This window comes from Aquarana catesbeiana, linkage group LG03 (genome assembly GCF_042186555.1).
Source record: "Aquarana catesbeiana isolate 2022-GZ linkage group LG03, ASM4218655v1, whole genome shotgun sequence".
In the NCBI taxonomy this organism is placed as follows: domain Eukaryota; kingdom Metazoa; phylum Chordata; class Amphibia; order Anura; family Ranidae; genus Aquarana; species Aquarana catesbeiana.
Genome location: NC_133326.1, coordinates 568392641 through 568416970, shown reverse-complemented (window position 1 = coordinate 568416970; position 24330 = coordinate 568392641). Strand labels below are relative to the sequence as shown.

At 42.9% G+C, this 24330-nt stretch overlaps 1 protein-coding gene across 1 annotated transcript in view; it reads left to right on the top strand.

The window, feature by feature from the left end:
* The window catches only part of LOC141132896 (uncharacterized), a 77109-nt gene that overhangs the window by 41100 nt on the left and 11679 nt on the right, over positions 1 to 24330 (top strand). The window contains exons 10-15 of the mRNA XM_073621847.1: positions 805 to 950; positions 1163 to 1222; positions 7826 to 7892; positions 11727 to 11821; positions 12348 to 12476; positions 22990 to 23104. Of these exons, the coding sequence (XP_073477948.1) occupies positions 805 to 950; positions 1163 to 1222; positions 7826 to 7892; positions 11727 to 11821; positions 12348 to 12476; positions 22990 to 23104 (612 nt within the window). The remainder of the gene's footprint in view (positions 1 to 804; positions 951 to 1162; positions 1223 to 7825; positions 7893 to 11726; positions 11822 to 12347; positions 12477 to 22989; positions 23105 to 24330) is intronic.

The window sequence follows — 24330 nt, the reverse complement described above, 5'->3', positions numbered from 1 at the left end:
CTGCACCTCCCACGGTGTCCTCTATGGTCGGGATGGATAGATGCTTGGGGAGCGGAGTTCTTGGATGATAATCAGGACGTTGATGTTGCAGCTACCCCATGACAACAGACCACTGGTATGCTTTCCTGAGTGCTGCTCACCACCTACACTATGTAATCTAATCATTTGGATGAGGTCCCTCCTGCCCCCTTCCCCCCCCTCCTTTTTCTCTCCCCCTCCCCCCGGACCTTCTTAAGTAACTAGGGTGAAATCTGTTGCTATTAATCCGGTATCTTATTGTTATGCCACGAAATGGTTTTGCTCCTTTCCGTCCTATAAACATTAACAAACCATTTTTTTCTGTGACAACTCATACAATACTGCTATTGTGAATAAATGTGTATATTCATCGCTTGTACTGTAAAGATCTGAATAAACATTTTTCTTGTTAAAAAAAAAAAAAAGTGCTCTCGTCAGGAAAGGGGTAAAACCTTCCGGGGCTGAATTGGTTAAAAATCGGTAAAATAAAAAAAAAAGGGAAAATATCAGCAGATTACACATCATCTTTCAAATATATGCACAAAACAACATTTTACCAGAATAACACATGCTGATTTTATTTACATGATTGCAAGATCAAATAGACACACATATATGACCTTTTTATTTTTTTCTTAAGCAAAGATTGCCTGCTCCTGAGATACTCTGTCATAAAGCAAAACCCCTGTGTGAAATGGGCTCTGGTGGAAGCTGGCATATCCTAACTTTAGATTGCAGAGAGAGTGATAGGACATTTGCAGACATATTTTCTTATCCCTTGCAAAGATATTGCTCTTGTAAAGAATAATGCAAAGGTGGGGAGTCGCATTGCTGCAGCCCTCTGTCATATCCGGAAACCTAAAGGGGGCACAAGAAAAGGACCTCATCAGCGGGAGAGACAAGAGAATGATGCAAACCAGGAATCTAGACCGGTGAGGCATCTCTACATTATAAATGTACCTTTATTAAAGTATCCTGCAGTAGCCTATGATTTTAAAGAGAATCTGTCTGACTTTGTGAGGTGTGTTTACAGTAAAATATAACAGTAAAAATAACTCAAACCAAAAGTAAATTATAAAGAATAGTAACTATTGTAACATTTTGCAAATGTTGATGTAGTAATATTGCCTGAATCCTTTTCCAGGTGGTAATTGGTGGCATCATTGTAGATTTTATTGCGAAGGCAACTCAGGATAAAATGGAGGTATGGATATGTTACTGTATGTTCGCCAATAATCCTAAAGTAACAAGGACATGAGACCACAGGGGTAAAAGATGGTCTCACAAATAATTATAGCCTAAAGGGGATCAAAAATAGTAGACTTATATGTGGTCCATTTACTAAAGAGTCGGTCTGCCAAAAGCTGGTTATTCTTTTATGGATAGTTGCAAGTAGATACAATCACCCACCAACTTTCTATAGTGAACCTGAGCTGTGCCCATTCAGTGAAAAGTAGTTGTTCACTTAATATTCTCCCACCTCCCTATTGCTGATGCTCATTGCTCGTTTCCTCCACTCTATTTACCAACCAACCCCCCAATTACCAACCATATTCCCAAGAGAAGAGTCAATCGCTAGGCCAGAAGGCTGTCATGTTTGGGTGGGTGGAAGGTCCTTAGCCCTGTCTAGACCAAATTGGAATTTAGACATGGCAGTGAATCTGCCTTTCTCCTCAATGTGACAGTACAGGGACCCAGCTATTGGCTGTTCAGTTATCCAGAGCTGCATTGTAGAAGGAAGAAGAAAAAGTTGATACCTGGAAGTACCGTGTATGTTACTTGCAGATTGGATGGTTGGGGAGTGACCCAGTTGGGATGGGAGAGTTGTGCAGGTTGATGGGCGTGGGAGTGTGGACTATCAAATTGACCTATACCTTTGCCCTGAACAGATTAAAGAGGATCTTCATCTTCAGCCAGAAAGTTAGCAGTCTTCATGTTGTTCAAGTTCCACAGTTCCAGGGTATCCTATCCTCCCTATCCCCATCCAAGTTCATAGTTCCCTAATAAAAACTAAATGAAGAAACCCTTAGACTGATTCTTGAGCCAGGGAAAGACTGCTGAAAATGCTGTGTTCCTGGCTGTGTGTGGGCTAAGGGGAGGAAATAAGCCCAAACTACCTGCGGCTCTTTAGGGGGTGCAAAATTTTACATTACAAAAAATTCAGCAGGGTGAGTGAGACAGTAGGGTGAGGGCCACAGCCAAGAGTCCTAACAGAGACTTTGTTAAGTGTGCAACCTAAATATGTGTATGTGTGAATGTGAGTTAGGACCTTAGATTGTAAGATCCTTGAGGACAGGGACTGATGTGAAAGCGCTGCGTAAATTTACGGCACTATATACAGTGGAACTTCGGATTGCGAGTGACACGGTTAACGATATTTCGCAATATGAGCTATTATTTTTTTAAAATCCTGACTTGGTTTGCGAGTGTTGTCTTGCAAAATGAGCAAGATTCAAGCCTCTGCGGTGTGCAGTACCGCATTTGGCCAGAGGTGCGGGGGCGCCGGTGACACTCTGAGCCGTTCGGAGCCACTTGGAAATACTCGAGCCTTTCCGAGTGCATCCGAGCAGGCTCCGAGTATTTCCGAGACTCTCCGCCCCCCCCCACCTCTGGCCACATGCGGTATTGCATGCAATAGAAGTCAATGTGGAACGAATTATCTTTGTTTCCATTGACTTCTATGGAGAAAGTCACTTTGATATGCGAGTGCTTTCGATTACAAGCATTCTCTTAGAAGGGATTATGCTTGTAATCCACGGTTACACTGCTAGTACCTGTAATAAACAAGAAAACAAATAGTACTTTGGGGTAAACTGAATTAACGCAGTATTCATCTGCCAGTAGTTAGTAATGGGCACAGTTGATTTCCTGCCAGCAACTGAACACCAAAAATATAAGCTGGCGTTTGTTATAGGATTACTGTTCAGAAATTCTCAAGAAAGCATCCAAAAAAACTGAATTCCCATACTCTTTTATGTAAAAATAGGACACTTATTAAAAATCATGAGAAACATGAGGGAGAATACTAGAGAAACTGTAATTAATAGACAAGAAGAGGGACATAACTTTTTTTTCCTAAACAACTCTTATAAAACATGTATTTATAAAGTAACACATGGTGATGTGCAAAATAAATGTAAACCCAGCCACCCAGAATAATTTGTGATCTTAATGTGACCCCTGTGTGTCATTCAAAGGCATGCAAAGATTTCCCAACGCTGCTTTATTAAAGGAAAACAAATCTCTTTTTACTTCTCCCTTTCTTCCTTATATATCACTCTCTTCCATTCTCATCTCTCTCTCTCCCTCTCTCTCTCTCCCTCTCTCTCTCTCTCTCTCTGCCTCTCACTGCTTTCATTTCTCTCTAATCTCTCTGTTTTTCTCTGATCTCACTCTCTCTTATGGCCATATTTTTCTCTCAGTCCCCTTTTTCACTCTCTCTAAACTTTCTCTTAGGGCCCTTTCACACTGGGGCGGTTTGCAGGCGCTATTGCGCTAATAATAGCGCCTGCAAACCGACCCAAAAGTGCCGCTGCTTTCATTCCAGTGTGAAAGTCCAGAGGGCTTTCACACTGGAGCGATGCGCTGGCAGGACGGTAAAAAAAGTCCTGCTAGCAGCATCTTTGGAGCGGTGAAGGAGCGGAGTGTATACCGCTCCTTCACCGCTCCTGCCCATTGAAATCAATGGGACGGCGCGGCTATACCGCCGGCAAAGCGCCTCAGCAGAGGCGCTTTGCGGTGGTTTTTAACCATTTCTCGGCTGCTACCGGGGGGTAAAACCGCCCCGCTACAATAGCGGCGCTTTACCGCCGACGCCCGCCCCAGTGTGAAAGGGCTCTAAGGGCTCATTCATGCTCTGTGCAGTGATCTGCATTTTTTCCACACTGGATAACTGCAAGTCACTGCTAGGGCATATAGAGAACAATTGTTTTCTATGTACCCCATTCACACCACACAGTGCTGTGGTGCTGAAACATGCATTGCACCTTGCTAGAGCTGACACTGACACTAGTCTGCACACTAAAATGCTATGTTTTATTATGCAGGCTAGTGTGAACCTAGCTGTACTGATACACTGACAGACACTCCAAGGCACTGCCAGCTATTGTATTCTGACAGTTGGCAACCACAGCTGTCTGAATACCTGAGCATTGATCGCATCTGATTGAATACAATTGCTGTTTGACCAATAATTTTTCACCCAACTCCTGCGATTTTGCAATTCATTTTTATAGACTTATGTTGAGCTGAGTGGTGCGGACAGGGCCACCCATGATTTCAGCTAATTTAGCAGGACATTTGTCTGAAATGTGTATGTATGACCAGTTTAAGGCCACATTTACCAGGCATGCACTTACATGCATTTATTTGCATGTATTTGTCAGTAATTGTGTCATACAGTATCTCACAAAAGTGAGTACACCCCTCACATTTTTGTGAATATTTTATTCTATCTTTTCATGTGACAACACTGAAGAAATGACACTTTGCTACAATGTAGACGTACAAGTAGTGAGTGTACAGCTTGTATAACAGTGTAAATTTGATGTCCCCTCAAAATAACTCAACACACAGCCATTAATGTCTGAACCGCTGGCAACAAAAGTGAGTACACCCCTAAGTGAAAATGTCCAAATTGGGCCCAAAGTGTCAATATTTTGTGTGGCCACCATTATTTTCCAGCACTGCCTTAAGCCTCTTGAGCATGAAGTTCACCAGACTTCACAGGTTGCCACTGAAGTCCTCTTCCACTCCTCCATGATGACATCACGGAGCTGTTGGATGTTAGAGACCTGTGTGTTGAGTTATTTTGGAGGGACAGCAAATTTACACTGTTATACAAGCTGTACACTCACTACTTTACATTGTAGCAAAGTGTCATTTCTTCAGTGTTGTCACATGAAAAGATATAATAAAATATTTACAAAAATGCGAGGGGTGTACTGTGAAATTGTATTTTGTGAAATACTGTACATAGTATTATTGTCATGTAACAGGAATTAATGTTACTGGGCTATGCAGGACTAAGATGGCAGCAACAGGTGTGCTTGTTGTTTGGGATTGACTCTGGACTACAGAAAGATGGTAAATTTAGTTTGGGTGGAGATTGGAGTCATTGACAATGGTGGGAAACAAACTACTTTACCCAGGTGTACCTGAGAGCAGAAGGAGTAGACAGAGGGGTGGGTATAAATTGAAAAAGCCCAGGAAGCAAGGAGGAGGAGTTTGGAAGGGCATCAACAAGAGAGCTTCTGCAGAGGGAGAGGTGATGTGTTGTGTCTCTCTGAGGACAGAAGGAGCTGCTGAGTTGTGTGCATGCTGAGAGCTGTTATACTCTGACCCAGGCGGCTGGACTGAGCTGCACTTTGTCGGCTGTTCTGGTACCCTTACTGACCACCAGCCTGTGACCCAAGCTCCTGCTGTGCAGACCTGCTGGAAGAGCAACGGAGGTGAATCACCTCCATGCTACTTTTCATGCTTTTTGACACGCAGTTAAAGGCCAATGAAAAGGAAAAAAGGGGGCCCCCTCCAATGTCTCGGCCGGTCGGTGCAGGAGGATTTCAGAGAGAGGGAGCGGTGAGAGGGTCACAGATCCACAGTTAAGCTAAACTGTTGACAGTCTTAATAATACTCACTTACAAGAAGCTTGCAGGTTCACTTTACTATGCACCAATGTTCTCCAATTGTTTGCTGTTGTTTCTGAGCTAGGCCCAATGTGGCCAGTCTATCTGTTGCTTGCATCCAGCCACTGCAACTGTGCCTAAAAATCAATCCCTATTACTCAGTGCAACTCACTGGGTGCAGTACTTTAACTAGTCAAACCATAGACATACCCCATACCTGTGCACCAACGTCTTCACTGGCCCCAACTTAGCTGGCAGGAGACTTATAGCCAAATGATTTTATCCTAAAGGCAGGTTTTTGTTTGACTTTAAATCCATAACGTCAGGCCTAAACCTGGCCCACTTGTTGGGAGAGCTCTCAAATTACATAGTTACATAGTTAATCTGGTTGAAAAAAGACACAAGTCCACTAAGTTTAACCAACATAGAAAAAAAACCCCACACAAATAAAAAATCTCCATATATACAATCCTATACCCACAGTTGATCTAGAGGAAAGCAAACAAAAACCCAATAAAGCATCATCCAATGTGCTCCAGCGGGGGAAAAAAATTCCTTCCTGATCCCCCAAGAGGCAATCGAATATTCCCTGGATCAAGGTTACCTATAAATATTAGTATCCAGTTATATTATGTGCATTTAGGAAAAAATCCTAATGAGCTGGACAGAACCAGCTCTGGAGGGAGTCCTAATGAGCTGGACAGAACCAGCTCTTACTGTGAAGAAGCCCTTCCGTATTTGGAGATTAAATCTCTTTTCCTCCAGATGTAAAGAGTGCCACCTTATCCTATGTGATGACGTTAAAGTGAATAACTCTACACTCGCTATATGGACCACTTATGTATTAATTCATGTTGATCATATCCCCTCTTAATCACCTCTTCTCAAGAGAGAATAAATTCAGCTAATCTTTCCTTGTAGCTGAGCTCCTCCATGTCTCTTATCAGTTTGGTTGCTCTGTACTTTCTCCAGTTCCCCAATATTCTTTTTGTGAACTGGTGCCCAAAACTCAACTGCGTATCCCAGATGAGGTCTTACTAATGATTTGTACAGGGGCAAAATGATATCTCTCTCTCTCTGCAGTCCATACCTCTTTTAACACAAGAAAGGATTTTGCTCGCTTTGGAAACCACAGCTTGGCATTGCATGCTATTATTGAGCTTATGATCTACCAAAACCCCCAGATCCTTCTCCACTATGGATTCCCCCAGTTGTACTCCCCCTAGTATGTATGATGCATGCATATTTTTAGCATTTGCCACACAGTTGTCCACTTAAACAGTAGTGACCTGGCCTAAACTCTGTTGATACTAGAGAAGCACCAAAATTTCGACCCTGCCGAAAATTATGTTTCTTTTGCTGATAAAGAAAAAGGTGCTGAAAATGGCACCGAAAACATGCACGATTTTGCTGCGATTTTACTGTGCTTATGGTGTGTTTTTGAGGTTATGTGACTCAAAAACTGCATTATTAATGTGTTCTTGCTGCCTTTTTAATGCATTTCAAAGGGGAGGTGCGTTTTTGGTGTGTTTTTTTTAACCACTTGCCACCCACGCATTGTAGGCCGATAATGGCCGACAATAAATTCATATTCATTTAAATTCATGATATAAATTAAAAAGTCAAATATAATACGATTATAGATAACGATATATATTTTTTAAAAGCTGTATTTTTCAGTTTCGGTGTTTTGGTGCATCCTGCATTTTCGGATTCAGCACCAAAATTTCCATTCGGTGCATCTTTAGTCTATACTTATTGTTGTCGCTTGTCGCGGTTTATCTCACGAGGAGAGCTACAGTTATGCTATTGGGGCCAAAGTATATGCTGGAGTTTAAAATCACTGCGAAGAACCCTGTGGATCTGATTGTGTATTCATTCTTATGCTCTGTGTTGGTTGACTTTAACTTGCCAATACATCCCGCCGTTTTCCATAGAGATGTAAGTCCAATTCTTGTGTGCCTATTAAAACTTAAAAGATTAGTGGTGGTGTCAGTGGTTGAGGCTTCAAACTAAGCTGTAAGGGGTAGAGGACCCAAATCAACCAGCAGCTGTGGCGGGGGTAGTGCTTCAGTAATTATAGGACGCTCATTGTGCCATATATCCACCTTTGCACCATTTGGTTTGCTCTGGTTTAAATCATTGTAGTGTCACTCAATATAATTGGGATGTATTTTTTGCAGTTTGGAGGACAGACCAATCCTGGACAAGTTCACCAGTCGTCTGGCGGTGTGGGCAGGAACCTGGCAGGTGAGGAACAGGAAGAGGAAAACCAATGCATATTATGGAGATTATTTTTAAAGGAAAGATATTGTTTTAAGTCTTGTTAACACCACATTGCCCCGGTCCAGTCATGTGATCCTGCTCCCTTTGTCAGGCAGCGTGGGGAGAGGAGGGAGTGCTGACAACAGATGGTTCATTGAAGCCAATGGGTGACATCGCCACTTTAGGCTTTAATAGCCGTTGTCGGAACTCTCCCTCCCCTGCAGTGCCATTGGCTGACACAGGGTAGATCACGTGACCAGACTGGAGCAAGCTGAAAATAGGTAAGTATATACATCTTTCTTACACAGGTTAGTAAGCATAGGTGTTAACAGGGTAGGGGACAGGTTTAAGAGTAGCTAGAGTTAAGCCCGGAATTACACTTTGAGCTGCATTTTTCCCACATACCACCTCACATGTAGGGTGTGAACAAAGCACATAGAAGACAATTGTTTTCCATGTGCCTCGTACAGATTGTACAAGTGCAGTGGTGTGAAGAAAAGTACAGCTCAGCGGACATGGTGTAAACAAGCTCTAAATTATATATAAAGCCCAAACATTTCTTTTAGGTTATTGATAGAGTAGGGAATGTGAAAAACTGTGTCAGTTTTTTATTTTGCCATCTGTGGCCCATTGTGCAGAAATACCTTCACCCATAGACACAATAGGAATAAGGGCAATCCTCTCATAAACAGCTGTCAGCAGAAAAAAGTGTCCAGATTGGAAAACTACCTCTCTATTCCTGTTTTGGTGACAGCTCAAAATTTGGGATTTCCTGTCATTTTTGGTCCAGGTGACAATGATCACCAGGTGAAACAGAGGATTCATCTTTCCATTGTGGACACAAACAGCAATACAAACCTGACAGAAGTTCTAACCCTTCCATACCCCATACAAAACTAAAACTAATTTAGATACAGTTAACCACTACACATCCGCGCTATGGCCGAATGACAGCCACAGCGCGGACCTGAATTCCCGGGAGGCCGTCATATGACGGCCTCCCCTGTGCACTCTCCCTGCAGGCGCACGCCAAGCGCGCTGTGATCACCGAGTCACTGAGACTCGGCTGATCACCGATCCGAGTAAGGGGCTGGTCCCGGCCCCTTACCATGTGATCAGCTGTCAGCCAATGACAGCTGATCACATGATGTAAACAAAAGATCGGTAATCGTTTTTTTTTTTTTACTCACGCTGACAGCGTGAGTAGAAAAAAATGCCGATTACAGGCTCGGATGTGAGGGACATCGGTCCCCAAGTGGAAGAGACACATCTGCCTCATCAGTGCCACCTAATAGTGCCACCTCACAGTGCCCACAGTGCCACCTCACAGTGCCCACAGTGCCACCTAACAGTGCCCACAGTGCCACCTAACAGTGCCCACAAGTGCCACCTATCAATGCCAACAAGTGCCACCTATCAATGCGCACAAGTGCCACCTATCAATACCCACCTGTAGTGCCAATCAGTGCCACCTGGCAGTGCTGCCCATCACTGCCACCCATCAGTGCCCATCACTGCCGCCTATCAGTGCCCATCACTGCCGCCTCATCAGCGTACATCAATGAAGGAGAAAAATTATCCGTTTTAAATTTTTTATAACAAAATATAAAAAAATTTTTTTTTTTTTTTTTAATTCAGTTTTGTACATTTATTTAACAAAAAGTAAAACCTGCAGAGGTGATCACATACCACCAAAAGAAAGCTCTATTTGTGGTGAAAAAATGATAAAAATTTCATTTGGGTACAGTGTTGTATGACCGCGCAATTGTCATTCAAAGTGCGTTAGCGCTGAAAGCTGAAAATTGGTCTGTATAGGAGGGGGGTTTAAGTGCCCTGTAAGCAGGTGGTTAATGTTAAAATTATGTTTCCTCCATGGAACTTTATTATATTCTATGATAGCCGAAGTTGCATATGTGGTAGTCATACGCATGCTGGCTAGGCTGTGGGTTCACATTTATGGGCTAGGGCAGTAAAGAGCCGCACCAACCTTGCACACCAGCGGGCGCACAAGCCTTCTGCTTTACCTTTGCAACACAGAAATCTATTAAAAATAAAAATATGTACTCACAAACGAGTGATAAAATCAAACAGGTAATGCAAAGTCCATCATTGGCCTCATCCAGCAGGATCTGCTGGCCAGTAGACTTGGGTGGGATGAAAAAGTCCAAAGTAGGCCTTTTAATCAGTAGGCTTTAAACAGATGCCATCTGATTCTTGTTTTATGAGGAGAACACAGGACATATTTATTTATTTTTTCTTTACTTAAAAACTATTTTAAAGCGAATGCAAATTCTAACCATGAATTTCCCGTTTGTTCCATTTTGGTCTGATAAATATAGATAGCATTTTGTTAAATCTGTTTTATAAGTGCAAAAAATTCCATGTCAGAAATGTAAATGGATTGTAAAGTTTTTTTTTTTTCCCCCATTAAAATAACAAACATATCATACTTACTTGCTGTGTGCAATGGTTTTGCACAAAGCAGCCCTGATCCTCCTCTTCTGGGGTACCCTTCCTGGCACCCCTGGTTCCTCTCCCATACCCAGTGCCCCCTTAGGAAGCGGCTTCCTATTGGGAAATTCATGCGGGCTCGGTCCTGAGTCAGGCTGTTTGCATCTATTCAGACCATAGGCGTGCGCACAGGGTGTGCCGATTGTGCCTGGGCACTCCCTAATCACACCATGAGATACCAATCCCCCCTGCTTCCTATCTCCCTGCCCTGTGGTGCTGCCAGCTTCCCTCCTCTCTTCTCAGGACCGGGGAAGGGGCTGTCTACATTCCTAATTCATAGTAAAAATGTGTTTACTGCAGGCTGCAAAAAAAGGGACTGGAGAATCCCTGTCCTCAGTTTTTTTTTTACACCCACCAGTGTGTATTTGTGCTCTGAGGGGCACACCCTAATGCTATAGGCTGCGCACACCAATGATTCAGACACCTAGCCCGGCTCAACCCTGCCTGCCGCTCTCTGCTCACAGGTTTTGCCATTGGCTCCCAGCCAAGCCTGTGAGACAGGGGAGAGGGGAGAAGAGCTGCTGCAGACATGCACAGTGCTGGATCAAGATTGAGCTCAGGTGAGTATTGATGGCTATTATTAAAGGGTTTTTTACCTTAATGCACAGAATGGTCTATTTAGCCCACCCAGTTCTTGTTTGGGCTTCAAGGCAATTAGTGTCTATGCTTTGGAGATGAGCACAGTGGGAAAGACTGAGTAGTTTAACCTCATGCTGAACACTTAACACATATGTGCAGTGGCAGGGAGGGTGGGCCTTAACACACCCACATGCGACACATCTGCATCCAAGGCTCAGAGGTTTCTGTGCTGAGAGCATGCTCACTGCATGCTTCCAGGACATGGACTGAGCTGTCACAGACAGTTCCGAGTATCTGTTTGTGGTTAGTAGATAGCAGGACAGGCTCCCAATCATGTGACCACTGGGACAGTCAAGTCCACCCTGCCTCCTGACGCCAAGACACAGTTAAAGGGACACCTGAAGGCGCTAGCAATAGACAATAGCAGGGCTGACACCACTTAGTCCACAATATTGCTGTGTGTTGTAGAAATCAAAATAGGAAATAACGACCTGAGTGCAATTTGGGCAGATTAATGGGTATTTTAATGTATTTGCAGGGTGTGTAAAGGGATAAAACATGGTAAATGTGCATGTACTGCAAAGCCATACTGCATACGTTTTTTTTTTTTTTTTGCCTCGACACACATTTTAACCTATTCACAAAACACAAGTTTATTTTGACACATTTGGCAACTTTAGTGAAATGGTATAAGGATCCAAGACATTAGACATTCTCTTCCCTCTGCAGATTGCCTGAGTCGGCTGGGAGTGGGACCTCTGTTCATCTCCGCTCTAGGACAAGATGAGCTGTCTTGCTATGTTCTACAATATTGCTCTCATATGGTGAGTGTGTACTTTGCACTGTCTGCAACAGTTACCTGAGATTGGCTCACAGAAATAAGGACTGCTCTGAACACACATACTGCTTGTGCATTTTCATAATTTACTAATTACAATATTGAACTTGTCCTGTTTTTTTCTGATCTGGGCATTAAATAATTTCACCTTCATTGCTGACTTCCCACATTGAGGCCACAACTTTTTGTGCTGGGAGGAGGTCACATGCTTCCCCATATCTGGAAGCTGTGGGCATTTCAGTAGTTCCAGCAGAGTATTGAGGGACACAAATTATTTTCAACCAGTCAAGAATAAATATTCAACTGAAAAATGCTTTCCTAACAATTACAGAGTGCCAGTAGTTTATATGAAGAATACCAATGGACAGTGCCTTTTTTTTTATATAGCTAAGCATGCTATAAATGTTTTGGATGGATAGCAAGATGACATAGAGGGCAGAGCTATGAATGCTTCTCCAACCTGGTATTACTGTTCATTTGAAAGGACTACAACTATTCTCCTTCTGTTGCAGGACATGCGAGGTGTGGCACACCTGAAAGGTCAGAGTACAGCCACCTACTGTGCGGTGATTAATGGCAGTGGGGAGTTGAGCCTTGGAGTAGGTGATATGGAAATCCATCAGCAGATTACTGAGAAACATGTAAGAATTCTGAGTCATCGTACATTTTACATCTGCTGTCGATATATATATATATATATACAGTTGTGCTCATAAGTTTACATACCCTGGCAGAATTTATGATTTCTTGGCCATTTTTCAGAGAATATGATTTATTATTATTATTTATTTATTATCAATTAACTGTGTTTACTCTTTTTCAATCATAATGATAACAGAAACTATCCAAATGACCCTGATCAAAAGTTTACATACCCTGGTGATTTTGGCCTGATAACATGCACACAAGTTGACACAAAGGGGTTGGAATGGCTATTAAAGGTAACCATCCTCACCTGTAATCTGTTTGATTGTAATTAGTGTGTGTGTATAAAAGGTCAGTGTGTTTCTGGACTCCTGCAGACCCTTGCATCTTTCATCCAGTGCTGCACTGAGGTTTCTGGATTCTCAGTCATGGGGAAAGCAAAACAATTATCAAAGGATTTGTAGGAAAAGGTAGTTGAACTGTATAAAACAGGAAAGGGAAATAAAAAGATATCCAAGGAATTGAGAATGCCAATCAGCAGTGTTCAAACTCTAATCAAGAAGTGTAAAATGAGGGGTTCTGTTGAAACCAAACCACAGTCAGGTACACCAACTAAAATTTTAGCCACAACTGCCAGGAAAATTGTTCGGGATGCAAAGAAAAACCCACAAATAACTTCAGATGAAATACAGGACTCTCTGAAAACACGTGTTGTAGCTTCAAGATGCACAATAAGGAGGCACTTGAAGAAAGGTGGGCTGCATGGTCGAGTCGCCAGAAGAAAGCCACAAAGTATCCTGTTTACAATACGCCAAACAGCACAGAGACAAGCCTCAAACCTTCTGGCACAAAGTCATTTGGAGTGATGAGACCAAAATTGAGCTTTTTTGGCCACAACCATAAACGCTACATTTGGAGAGGAGTCAACAAGGCCTATGATGAAAGGTACACCATTCCTATTGTGAAACACGGAGGTGGATCGCTGATGTTTTGGGGATGGGTGGGACGTACTTGGACATTCCAACATGACAATGATCCAAAACACAAGGCCAAGTCGACCTGCCATTGGCTACAGCAAAATAAAGTGAAGGTTCTGGAGTGGCCATCTCTGTCTTCTGACCTCAATATCATTGAGCCACTCTGAGATGATCTGAAACATGCAGTTCATGCAAGACAGCCCAAGAATTTCCAGGAACTGGAGGCTTTTTGCCAAGAGGAATGGGCAGCTTTACCATCTGAGAAGATGAAGAGCCTCAATCCACAAATACCACAAAAGACTTCAAGCTGTCATTGATGTTAAAGGGGGCAATACACGGTATTAAGAACGGGGGTATGTAAACTTTTGATCAGGGTCATTTGGCTAGTTTCTGATAATGGCTTCAGTGAAACACTAACCATGAGTGAAAGAAAAGTTTTTGTGTTATCATTCATATTCTCTGAAAAATGGCCAAGAAATCATAAATTCTGTCAGGGTATGTAAACTTATAAGCACAACTGTGTATGTATGTATGTATGTATATATATATATATATATATATATATATATATAAAAATGTGTCTCTTTCCTGCAACTTGTGTCACAATATAAAATATTCCATGGACTCGACATGCCTCTCAGCAAATAGCTTGGGGTGTCTACTTTCCAAAATGGGGTAATTTGGGGGGGGTTTGAACTGTCTTGGCATTTTATGCACAACATTTAGAAGCTTATGTCACACATCACCCACTCTTCTAACCACGTGAATACAAAGCCCTTTCTGACACTTTTTGATTACATGAAAAAATTATTTTTTTTTGCAAGTAAATTACTTTGAACCCCCAAACATTATACATTTTTTTAAAGCAAATGCCCTACAGATTAAAATGGTGGGTGTTTCATTTTTTTTTTCACACAGTATTTGCGCAGCGATTTTTCAAACGCATTTTTTGTGGAAAAAACACACTTTTTAAAATTTTAATGCACTAAAACACACTATATTGCCCAAATGTTTGATGAAATAAAAAAGATGATCTTAGGCCGAGTACATGGATACCAAACATGACATGCTTTAAAATTGCGCACAAACGTGCAGTGGCAACAAAATTAATACATTTTTAAAAGCCTTTAAAAGCCTTTACAGGTTACCACTTTAGATTTACAGAGGAGGTCTACTGCTAAAATTACTGCCCTCGATCTGACGTTCGCGGTGACACCTCACATGCATGGTGCAATTGCTGTTTACATTTGACGCCAGACCGACGCTTGCGTTCGCCTTAGCGCGAGAGCAGGGGGGACAGGGGTGCTTTTTTTTTTTTTTTCTTTATTATTTTTTTGCTTTTTTATCTTATTTTTAAACTGTTCCTTTCATTTTTTTTTTTTTTTAATCATTTTTATTGTTATCTCAGGGAATGTAAATATCCCCTATGATAGCAATAGGTAGTGACAGGTACTCTTTTTTGAAAAAATTGGGGTCTATTAGACCCTAGATCTCTCCTCTGCCCTCAAAGCATCTGACCACACCAAGATCGGTGTGAAAAAATGCTTCCCCAATTTCCCAATGGCGCTGTTTACATCCGGCGAAATCTAAGTCATAAAATGCTCGTAGCTTCCGGTTTCTTAGGCCATAGAGATGTTTGGAGCCACTCTGGTCTCTGATCAGCTCTATGGTCAGCTGGCTGAATCACCGGCTGCATTCTCAGGTTCCCTGTTGAGACAGGAGAGCCAGAGAAAAACATGGAAGACGGTGGGGGGGGGCATTCCCTCCCACTGCTTGTAAAAGCAGCCTAGAGGCTAATTAGCCGCTAGGATTGCTTTTACATGAAAGCCGACCGCTGGCTGAAAAGAATGATACCAAGATGATACCTAAACCTGCAAGCATCATTCTGGTATAACCACTCAAAGTCGTGAATGGCGTACCTGAAGACAAAAAAATGGTTAACAATAAAGCACAGTGAACAGTAAAGTATAAAAAATTGCATACCTGAAAAGCAAACATGATAAAACATAATAACAATAAAACATTGCAGAATAGAATACAGTAAAAAAGAGCAGAACCATAGAGAGAGAGAATAGAGAGAGAGAGAACAATAAAACGACAACTATTTTTTTTTTTTTTTTTTGTTTGTGTTTTTTTTTTTTTTACACTTTTTTTTGTAACTGTAACTTTTATAACTGTAACCGGTTCCAGGTTCGGGTCTCTCAAAATGCGATGGCATCTTGGGAGACCCTGTGAAAGTGTGCCTAGTCTGTGCAATGCTGTACCCTACGCTAATACTCAACTAGTGAATGGTAGCGTTCAAAACATTCACCAATGCAAAGACCAGGATTGTCAGGACAGGAGGGACAATAATAGCGGGTGTTACGCCTATATCCGCGCTTGCTGCAGACACAACATCTTTTTTGGGGGGGTTCGTTGGGTAGGGGTACTCGGGAGGACATAAAGAAAATGCCTCTCATGCAGCCGACTGCATTTGGTTGGGGATGTGAATGGGGGAAGTACGGGCGCTGCAGAAGCGGTGGTTTCCCAATTAGGATTGGCGACTGCAGCAGGAAGGGCACTATGGGCACGACGGGCCTGTGTTCGTCTTCTTGGTGGCAGCGGGACACTACTTGTGCTTGCCACCTCACCAGCTTGAACTGCACTTATGGAACTCGCCACGTCACCAAGTGTTACTGCAGTGCTGGTTTGACTACGACCGGGGTGTACTAGGCCGCTGGCGCTTGCCAGTTCACCAAAACGCTACCAAAAAAACTGTTAGCGATCGCAGGGATCAGGCCTGACTCTGCGAACGCTGCAGTTATGCGTTTAGTGTTTTGTAAGTGACAGTGATCGATCGATACTGCACTTGGGTGGGCTGGGCTGGGCCGGGCGGAGGGGCAAAACGCAGGTGCTAGCAGGTATCTGGGCTGATCTTGCTAACACTGCGTTTTTGGGAATCCTAAACTGCTGGGGATGCTAGTATAGATCTGATCGGATCAGATATTGATGCGTTCAGATACTATACCACTAAGGGAGGTGTACGGTGCGTGGGTGTTAGCGCTACTGGCACTAACCTGTCGCTGCCTGGGGCTGGTGCTTGCCATTTCACCAAAAAGCTACCAAAAAAACTGTTAGCGATCGCAGGGATCAGGCCTGACTCTGCGAACGCTGCAGTTATGCGTTTATTGTTTTGTAAGTGACAGTGATCGATCGATACTGCACTTGGGTGGGCCGAGCCGGGTGGAGGGGCAAAATGCAGGTGCTAGCAGGTATCTGGGCTGATCCCGCTAACACTGCGTTTTTGGGAACCCTAAACTGCTGGGGACGCTAGTATAGATCTGATCGGATCAGATATTGATCCGTTTAGATACTATACCACTAAGGGAGGCGTATGCTGCGTGCGTGGGTGTTAGCGGTACTGGCGCTAATCTGACGCTGCCTGGGGCGACGCATATCACCGCCGGGCAATCGGGGGGGCTAAACCTTTATTCGGTAATAAACGGCGGGTGCCCTGACACTATAAAAAATAAACGAACTAACCAGCGTCACCCGTAACGGTTATACAGTGATCAGTGGTGAAAGGGTTAACTAGGTGGCAATCAAGGGGTTAAAACATTTATTCGGTAGTATATGGGGGTCCCTGTCGCTATAAAACGCTGACGGCAAACCTAAATATTTACCTCACTAACTAGCGTCACCAGCGACACTAATACAGCGATCAGAAAAATGATTGCTTAGCGACACTGGTGACGGGGGGTGATCAAGGGGTTAAAACTTTATTAGGGGGGGTTAGGGGGGTACCCTAGACCTACAGGGGGCTAATACTCACTGCCCTACCACTTCTAACTGTCACAAACTGACACCAATCAGTAATCAGGAAAAAAAAAAAAAAAAACAGCTTGGTGTCAGTTTGTGACGGGGGGGGGGGTGATTGGGGGGGGATCGGGGGGGGGATCGTGGGTGTTTAGTGTGCCTGGGATGTTCTACTGTGTTGTGTAGTGTTTTACACTTACTCGGATGTCTTCTCTCCTCGGCGTCGGAACGGAAACTGCCAAGCCGAGGAGAGATGACATCACATCCTCTGCCTGTGTGTACTATACACAGGCAGGGGATGTTTCTCATTGGCTGGGAGCGATCGCGAGGGGGGGGCCACGATCGGATGGCCTCCCCCTCATCTCTGATCGCTGCCAGACAAATGCCGACCGCCGCTGACACCGGGGGGGGGTCCGATCGGACCCCCCGCCCGCAGGAAGGCATCACGTATCAGGTACGTGATTTTGCCTGCCCGTGCCGCTCTGTTGACGTATATAGACGTGAGGCGGTCGGCAAGTGGTTAAGTTGGAGACATCCTGTAAGGACGTTATTGTACTACATAGTTTGGTGTCATCTGCAAACATTGAAATGGTTATTTTAATCCCATGTTCTATATCATTTATAAATCTGCTAAAAAGTAAGGGTCCAGCACTGAACCTTGGGGTACACCATGTGACAGACCAAGCTGGGACAGGGGCTTTTGGAGAGGACTGGGGGCAAGCCTCTTACCATCTGACTATGGGCCCTGGTATTTAAAGAAACACTACTCTATGGAAGGTGTATACCGGGGGGGATCCGTGGAGTCGTCTTGTTACTTTGGATTCAATTCCATCTCTCCAAAAGCCCCTGTCCCGGCTAGGTCTGTCACACACCACTAATAACCTTAGACTATTCAGAGTATGAATCATTAAAGCGGAATTCCACCCACTTTTGAGAGGTGGTCTTAAATGAAAGACCACCTCTCCACTGCTCATTTTTGGCTAGTTAAAAATTTTTTTTTTTCATCTAACTTACCTTTTTTATGAAGTACAGCTTGTACTTCCGATTCATCTGGTCTGTGGCACAGGACGTCATAGCCTCTTCTTCGGCGAGCCCCCCGATGTCTTCTGAGACATGTGTGTGTCCCAGATGACAGCCGGCCATTCACACAGGGCCGCGCGGCTCGCGCATGCGCAGTAGGAAACGGGCAGTTAAGCTCCACTGCCTGTTTACCTTAATTAGAATGGCGGCGCCTGCACCCGATCCGATGGACGGATCGGCCTCGAGGGGCCGACATCGCGGGCTCCCTGGACAGGTAAGTGTCCTTATTAAAAGTCAGAATCTACAGTGTTTGTAGCTGCTGACTTAAAAAAAAAAAAATAAAATTTGAATAGAATCTTTTAGCCAGCTTTCTATCCATTTGCAAACTACATTTTCTAAGCCTGTAAACTTCAATTTATACATTAGTCGTGTGTGGGAAACTGTGTCAAACCCTTTCGTAAAATCCAGGTATACTATATCCACAGTCACTCCTTTGTCTAAGGTTTTTACCTACCTCCTCATAAAAAGAAATCAGATTTGTTTGTCAACTTTAGTCTTTCGTGAATCCATGCTGACTATTGCTTAAAATATTATTTTCTAGCAAAACCTTTTCTATACGGTCCTTAAACTCTCAAATATCTTCCCAGATAACAAGGATAACTTGCTACAAATTTGTGGCGGTGTTGAATTGTAAGTCTGTTAACTTGCCGCACATTTTCACGGCCAAGTTGTACACTTGCAGACTACTTGAAGTTCTAGATGACACTTTTCCAATTTGTAGCAAAATTGCATGGCAAGTCTCTAGCAAGAGAAAAGTTGCAGCGGTGAGTCTACAGCAAGAGCTCTGCAAGTCTACAGCATGAAAATTCAGCCACAGTGACCCCTGTGGTGGGATGACTATTGCGCAACATAACTGATTCAGAACTTGCAGCAGACTTGCAGAAACTTTGCAAAGAAAGTTTATCTGGAGTCATGTAATGCGGACTTGCTGCAATTGTACAACTAATTTGTGAAGCCGGGCAAGTCTAGCAGTGGCTTAGGAAGTCATTTTCAAACTTGCAGTACAGATGCTTGCTATCTGGGTTGCCAACTGTAGAAGTTAAACTAACTGGTCTATAGTTACTTGGTAAAGACTTTGACTCCTTTTTAAATATAAGCACCACATTGGCCTTGAGCCAATCCAATAGTACTATGCCAGTCATTAAAAAGTCTCCAAAAATTAGAAGAAAGGGCTTGAATATAACAAAGCTTTATTTGGCCTAAATGTTTCTGGATCATGTCAATTTTGAGCCATTGTGTATAATTTGGGGCTTTGTCATTACCATAACCCATTAAGGACTTGAGTTCCCCCATGCTCCTATGTATACACAGAGCTGAAGAAGGTATTAAATACATTTGGACATACACTTTAAATAAGAGTAAAAAAATAAATAAAAAAACAGCAAAATAAAAATGTAAATAAAACAAAGATCATATGCTTTTAAATCTACAGTTAAATCAGAAGCGCAATATGTGATACAGGAAGTCAGCTCACTGTACAGCTGTCAGATATTGTCAGAGGGAGATTAGAAGAGCATTTTATTAGATTTGGAAAGATTAAGCTGTTTTTGGGTTCCAGAGTATGCAGACAGCTCCACCCCCCACATAACACATGTAGCTAAGACTCTGCTGAGCCTGTTGATGACAGGGAGATCGGAGGGGGATTTTAAGTGAGACATGGAACATGGAAAGAGTGAGGTGAGAGATCACGGCAGGTCAGGAGATCAGAGAAGATGAATCCTGGATTAAGATATTTTGTGGGGCAGGCTGATGTTCCTCTGCCACTCAGAGACAGATGCTATTGTGTTCTTCCTGGATTGTTTACCTGAGCCCAGACACTGACATGTACAATCACTGGAAACTGCCTGATACTGTTGCCAGCTATTCACTTTTCCAAAAAAAAAATCTACTTTGAAATCTGTATTCAGATATAAAAGACTCGCTCACACGCACATATACTGTAGGTTGGACTCAATGGGTTGATTTAATAAACCTGGAACATGCAAAATCTGGTGCAGTTCTGCATAAAAAACAATCAGCTTCCAGGTTTTATTGTCAAAGCTTAATTGATCGAGCTGAAGTTAGAAGCTGATTGGCTACCATGTACAGCTGCACCAGTTTCACTCTCCAGTATTAATAAATCAACCCTAATGTGTCTTTTTTTCAACCTAATCTACTATGTAACTATGTGAGGCATGAATAAATTCTGCTCTGCATTCATTCATACATGATTAAATGCATTAAATATATTCTTTTTTAAATTCAAGCAGTGTATGTACTTGAATTTGACCTGGTATCAGTCCCTTGCAATCACTGTGCAGCACAAGATGCCAGTCAGTTGTCCCGCAATGCAAGGGGTATACTCGTAGAAGGCGAGAGCAGAGTGACAAACATGAGCTCATAAGTCTGCTTTTTCTCCTTTTACTATCCAGTCACAGGTTGGGACAGGGACAAGACCTGAAAGATACTTAAATACATCAGATAATCTGTCCTACGTGTCAGCTTGTCTCTATACTACTGTATAAATGAAACATTTTGTTTTAAATAACATCTGATTTTAAAAAATGCATGAGATAAAAATCAGACATCCTGTGCTTCCTGACAGAACTGAATAGACAGAAATACAAATCTTTTTGCAGGTAAAACCGCTTTCATATTTGTATTTCATCTGTGTATTTTTCTGTTTGCCTGAAGTTTAACCATAAATGCATTGTGCACATTCAAATGTTTTCCATGTTTTATTTAGATATTAATGCACCCCAATTGAACATGAAGCACCGCTCCAGGTTCCACTCATTCTCTCCCCCAGTGATTAAATCCATCTCGGGTGCAGCTCCCACAGGGCTCACCTTGCCTGATTATCAACAACTTACAAAGGAGAGGTAGAAGCGCACACCAAAAGCCACTCTATTTCAAATATGACAAGAAGGCTTCAGCTCAGTCCCATCCTGAACCGTGCCCTCTAATGCATGTCGCCCTTCTAATGCTTAAAGAGGGAGTCCACCTAAATCCACCTAAAAAAAAAAAATATTGGCCACTTACCTGTCCCAGGGTCCAGCGATGTCGGCAGCCGACGCCGATAACCCGCTCGATTGTCGGCAGCTGCCGCCGCCATCCTAGGTGAGGGAATCAGGAAGTGAAATGTTGCAGCTTCACTTCCCGGTTCCCTACTGCGCATGTCCAGAAGTGCGGGGCCTGTGTAATGTAAAGGAGTCCAGAAGTGCGGGGGCTGTGGAATGTAAAGGAGTCCAGAAATGCGGGGGCTGTGGAATGTAAAGGGGTCCAGAAATTCGAGAGCTGTGTAATGTAAAGGGATCCAGAAGTGCGGGGGCTGTGTAATGTAAAGGGATCCAGAAGTGTGGGGCTGTGTAATGTAAAGGGGTCCAGAAGTACGGGGCCTGTGTAATGTAAAGGAGTCCAGAAGTGCAGGACCTGTGTAATGTAAAGGAGTCCAGAAGTGCGGGACCTGTGTAATGTAAAGGAGTCCAGAAGTGCGGGAGCTGTGTAATGTAAAGGAGTCCAGAAGTGCGGGAGCTGTGTAATGTAAAGGAGTCCAGAAGTGCGGGAGCTGTGTAATATAAAGGAGTCCAGAAGTGCGGGAGCTGTGTAATGTAAAGGGATCCAGAAGTGCGGGAGCTGTCTAATGTAAAGGGATCCAGAAGTGCGGGAGCTGTCTAATGTAAAGGGATCCAGAAGTGCGGGAGCTGTGTAATGTAAAGGGATCCAGAAGTGCGGGAGCTGTGTAATGTAAAGGGATCCAGAAGTGCGGGACCTGTGTAATGTAAAGGAGTCCAGAAGTGCGGGGGCTGTGTAATGTAAAGGGATCCAGAAGTGCGGGGGCTGTGTAATGTAAAGGGATCCAGAAGTGCGGGGGCTGTGTAATGTAAAGGGATCCAGTAGTGTGGGGGCTGTGTAATGTAAAGGGATCTAGATTATTATCTTCATTTATTAGCAGGTGAATGCGGTCCTCCATGCATTCACATACATTGAATCCGGCCCTTAAGTAGAAAAAGGTTGCTGACCCCTGCTCTATAGGCTATGGTGTTTGACAAGCCTGTTTGGAATCTCTAATTTTAGGTTAGTTATAGTTCCTCCACTGAGCTGCAGCATTGTGGATTTGTAACGCAACAGAAAAATTACACCGTAGCAAAAAAGTTAACAACAGTAACTCTGTCCAGCTATTTGGTTTGGTAATGGGGGTGGTAAATAAGGGGTTGGGTGTACCTGGGTCATTATTATTATTAGGTGTAGTAAGACAAGGCCATAGTTGTTTCCCCCATTGTGTTGTGAGTTTATACATTTCTGTCATTTATGTGTGTTAAAGTCTCTACAGCCAAATTCTTTTTTTCAGTTTTGAATAGAGTGTGAAAGAGTTACATTTACTGTTGGTTTTCTGTCAAAAGTTCTAACCCTCCTCACTTTACTAACAATGCATATCTGTTTTTGGCTCTGTCCCTATTGGAGAGATTTCTCATCACTTCCTGTCATCAGTGCAAGTGAAGGGAAATTCTCCAATCAGGACACAGATAGCAACAAATACTTGACATATGCTCTATCCCTTCCTTATATTATCCAAAACAAAATTAAAGTTTTGGGCTGGAGTTTTCCTCTAGCTGTTCACTTGTTTTCCTTGTTTGAAATTACAATATAGATCCTAAGTCCTTCTCTCTTTTCCCAGGTATCTCAGTTTGCAGACAGTTTACGCCAGTCCTGCCTGGTATGCCTAGATGGGAATGTACCTGTATCTACTATCCAGTATGTGTGTGAGATTGCACGGCAGAACCGAGTGCCAGGTCAGTGTGCCAGCAAAGTGTTTTAGCTTCAGCCTAATGCTGCCAGCCACAGTGAACTTAATACATTTCAGCTGTATGGATTCATCATTGGTGCTTTGTGCCACTTTTTTCTATTCTTAACCACTTTAGCTCATGTGCTTGTTTACTTCTTAAGGACCAAAGCAGTTTTTACATCACCACTATAGGCCTTTTTATTTGGTGATAACTTTTCAATAGGTAACAACAATAGACAACAATGTGATAATAAAAATATATGTTTTCCTTTTTTTATTTTTTTTTTTTTAGAAACCTTAGACTTACTTTTGACAATGTTACTTTACAAAAATGACTTTATTTTCTGTGGAATCTATTGACAAAAGAAAAAATAATTTCTAGATCATTGTTAGTCAAAACAAGTACATTTCCTGTAAATAAAAAGTATACATTTTATTCTATGGCTTGTCAAGTTTAAAATTAAATCTAAATGATGTTTAGTATAAAGCATGACAAAGCTGGCATGCTGGCAGGTGGTAGCGTTTTACACCTCTAACCTTGAGAGTGTACTCAGGGATGATACTCTAGTGAAACCCCTCTCCAATATACATAAGGTTATGCTCCCTTCTGTCCACTCGGGATTTTATGCTCTCAAATGTAAATGGACATTAGATTTTCCTGGGTTAGATAATGAAAATTGGGAGGAGATATGGGAATGTCCTTTTCTGCAGCTGGTTGCAGCTAGGGACAGACTTGTGCAATTTAAAATTCTACATTGCATATATCTTACTCAGAAGCATCTACACAGAATACACCCTTCCACCTCTGCGGTGTGCTGGTAGTGCTCGGCTGACTCGGCGCACTTTATACATATCTTTCTGGCAATGTCCTCATATTCAAACATTTTGGAATGCTGTAATTTAATTTATCTGCTCAATAACCACTATTCAGATGCCTCAAACTGTGGAGGTACTGTATGTCTGCTGGGTCTGGTGGACCCTCTAGCCCACCACATAGCCCCCAGAACCCTTGTAGGACTGTTATTGTTTTATGCAAAGAAAATGATTGTACTCCAGTGGAAGTTTGTATAAGGCCACTTATTTATCAAGGGAATGCCCTAAAAAATTCCACAAAGTATGGAATATTTGGATTGGGACCCCTTCCACGAAGACCTTTCGCGTTAAGCAGCTAAACCCCCTCCTTTCCCGGCAACAATGAGGGCAAGCATGAGGATCATGCTAACTTGACATGCT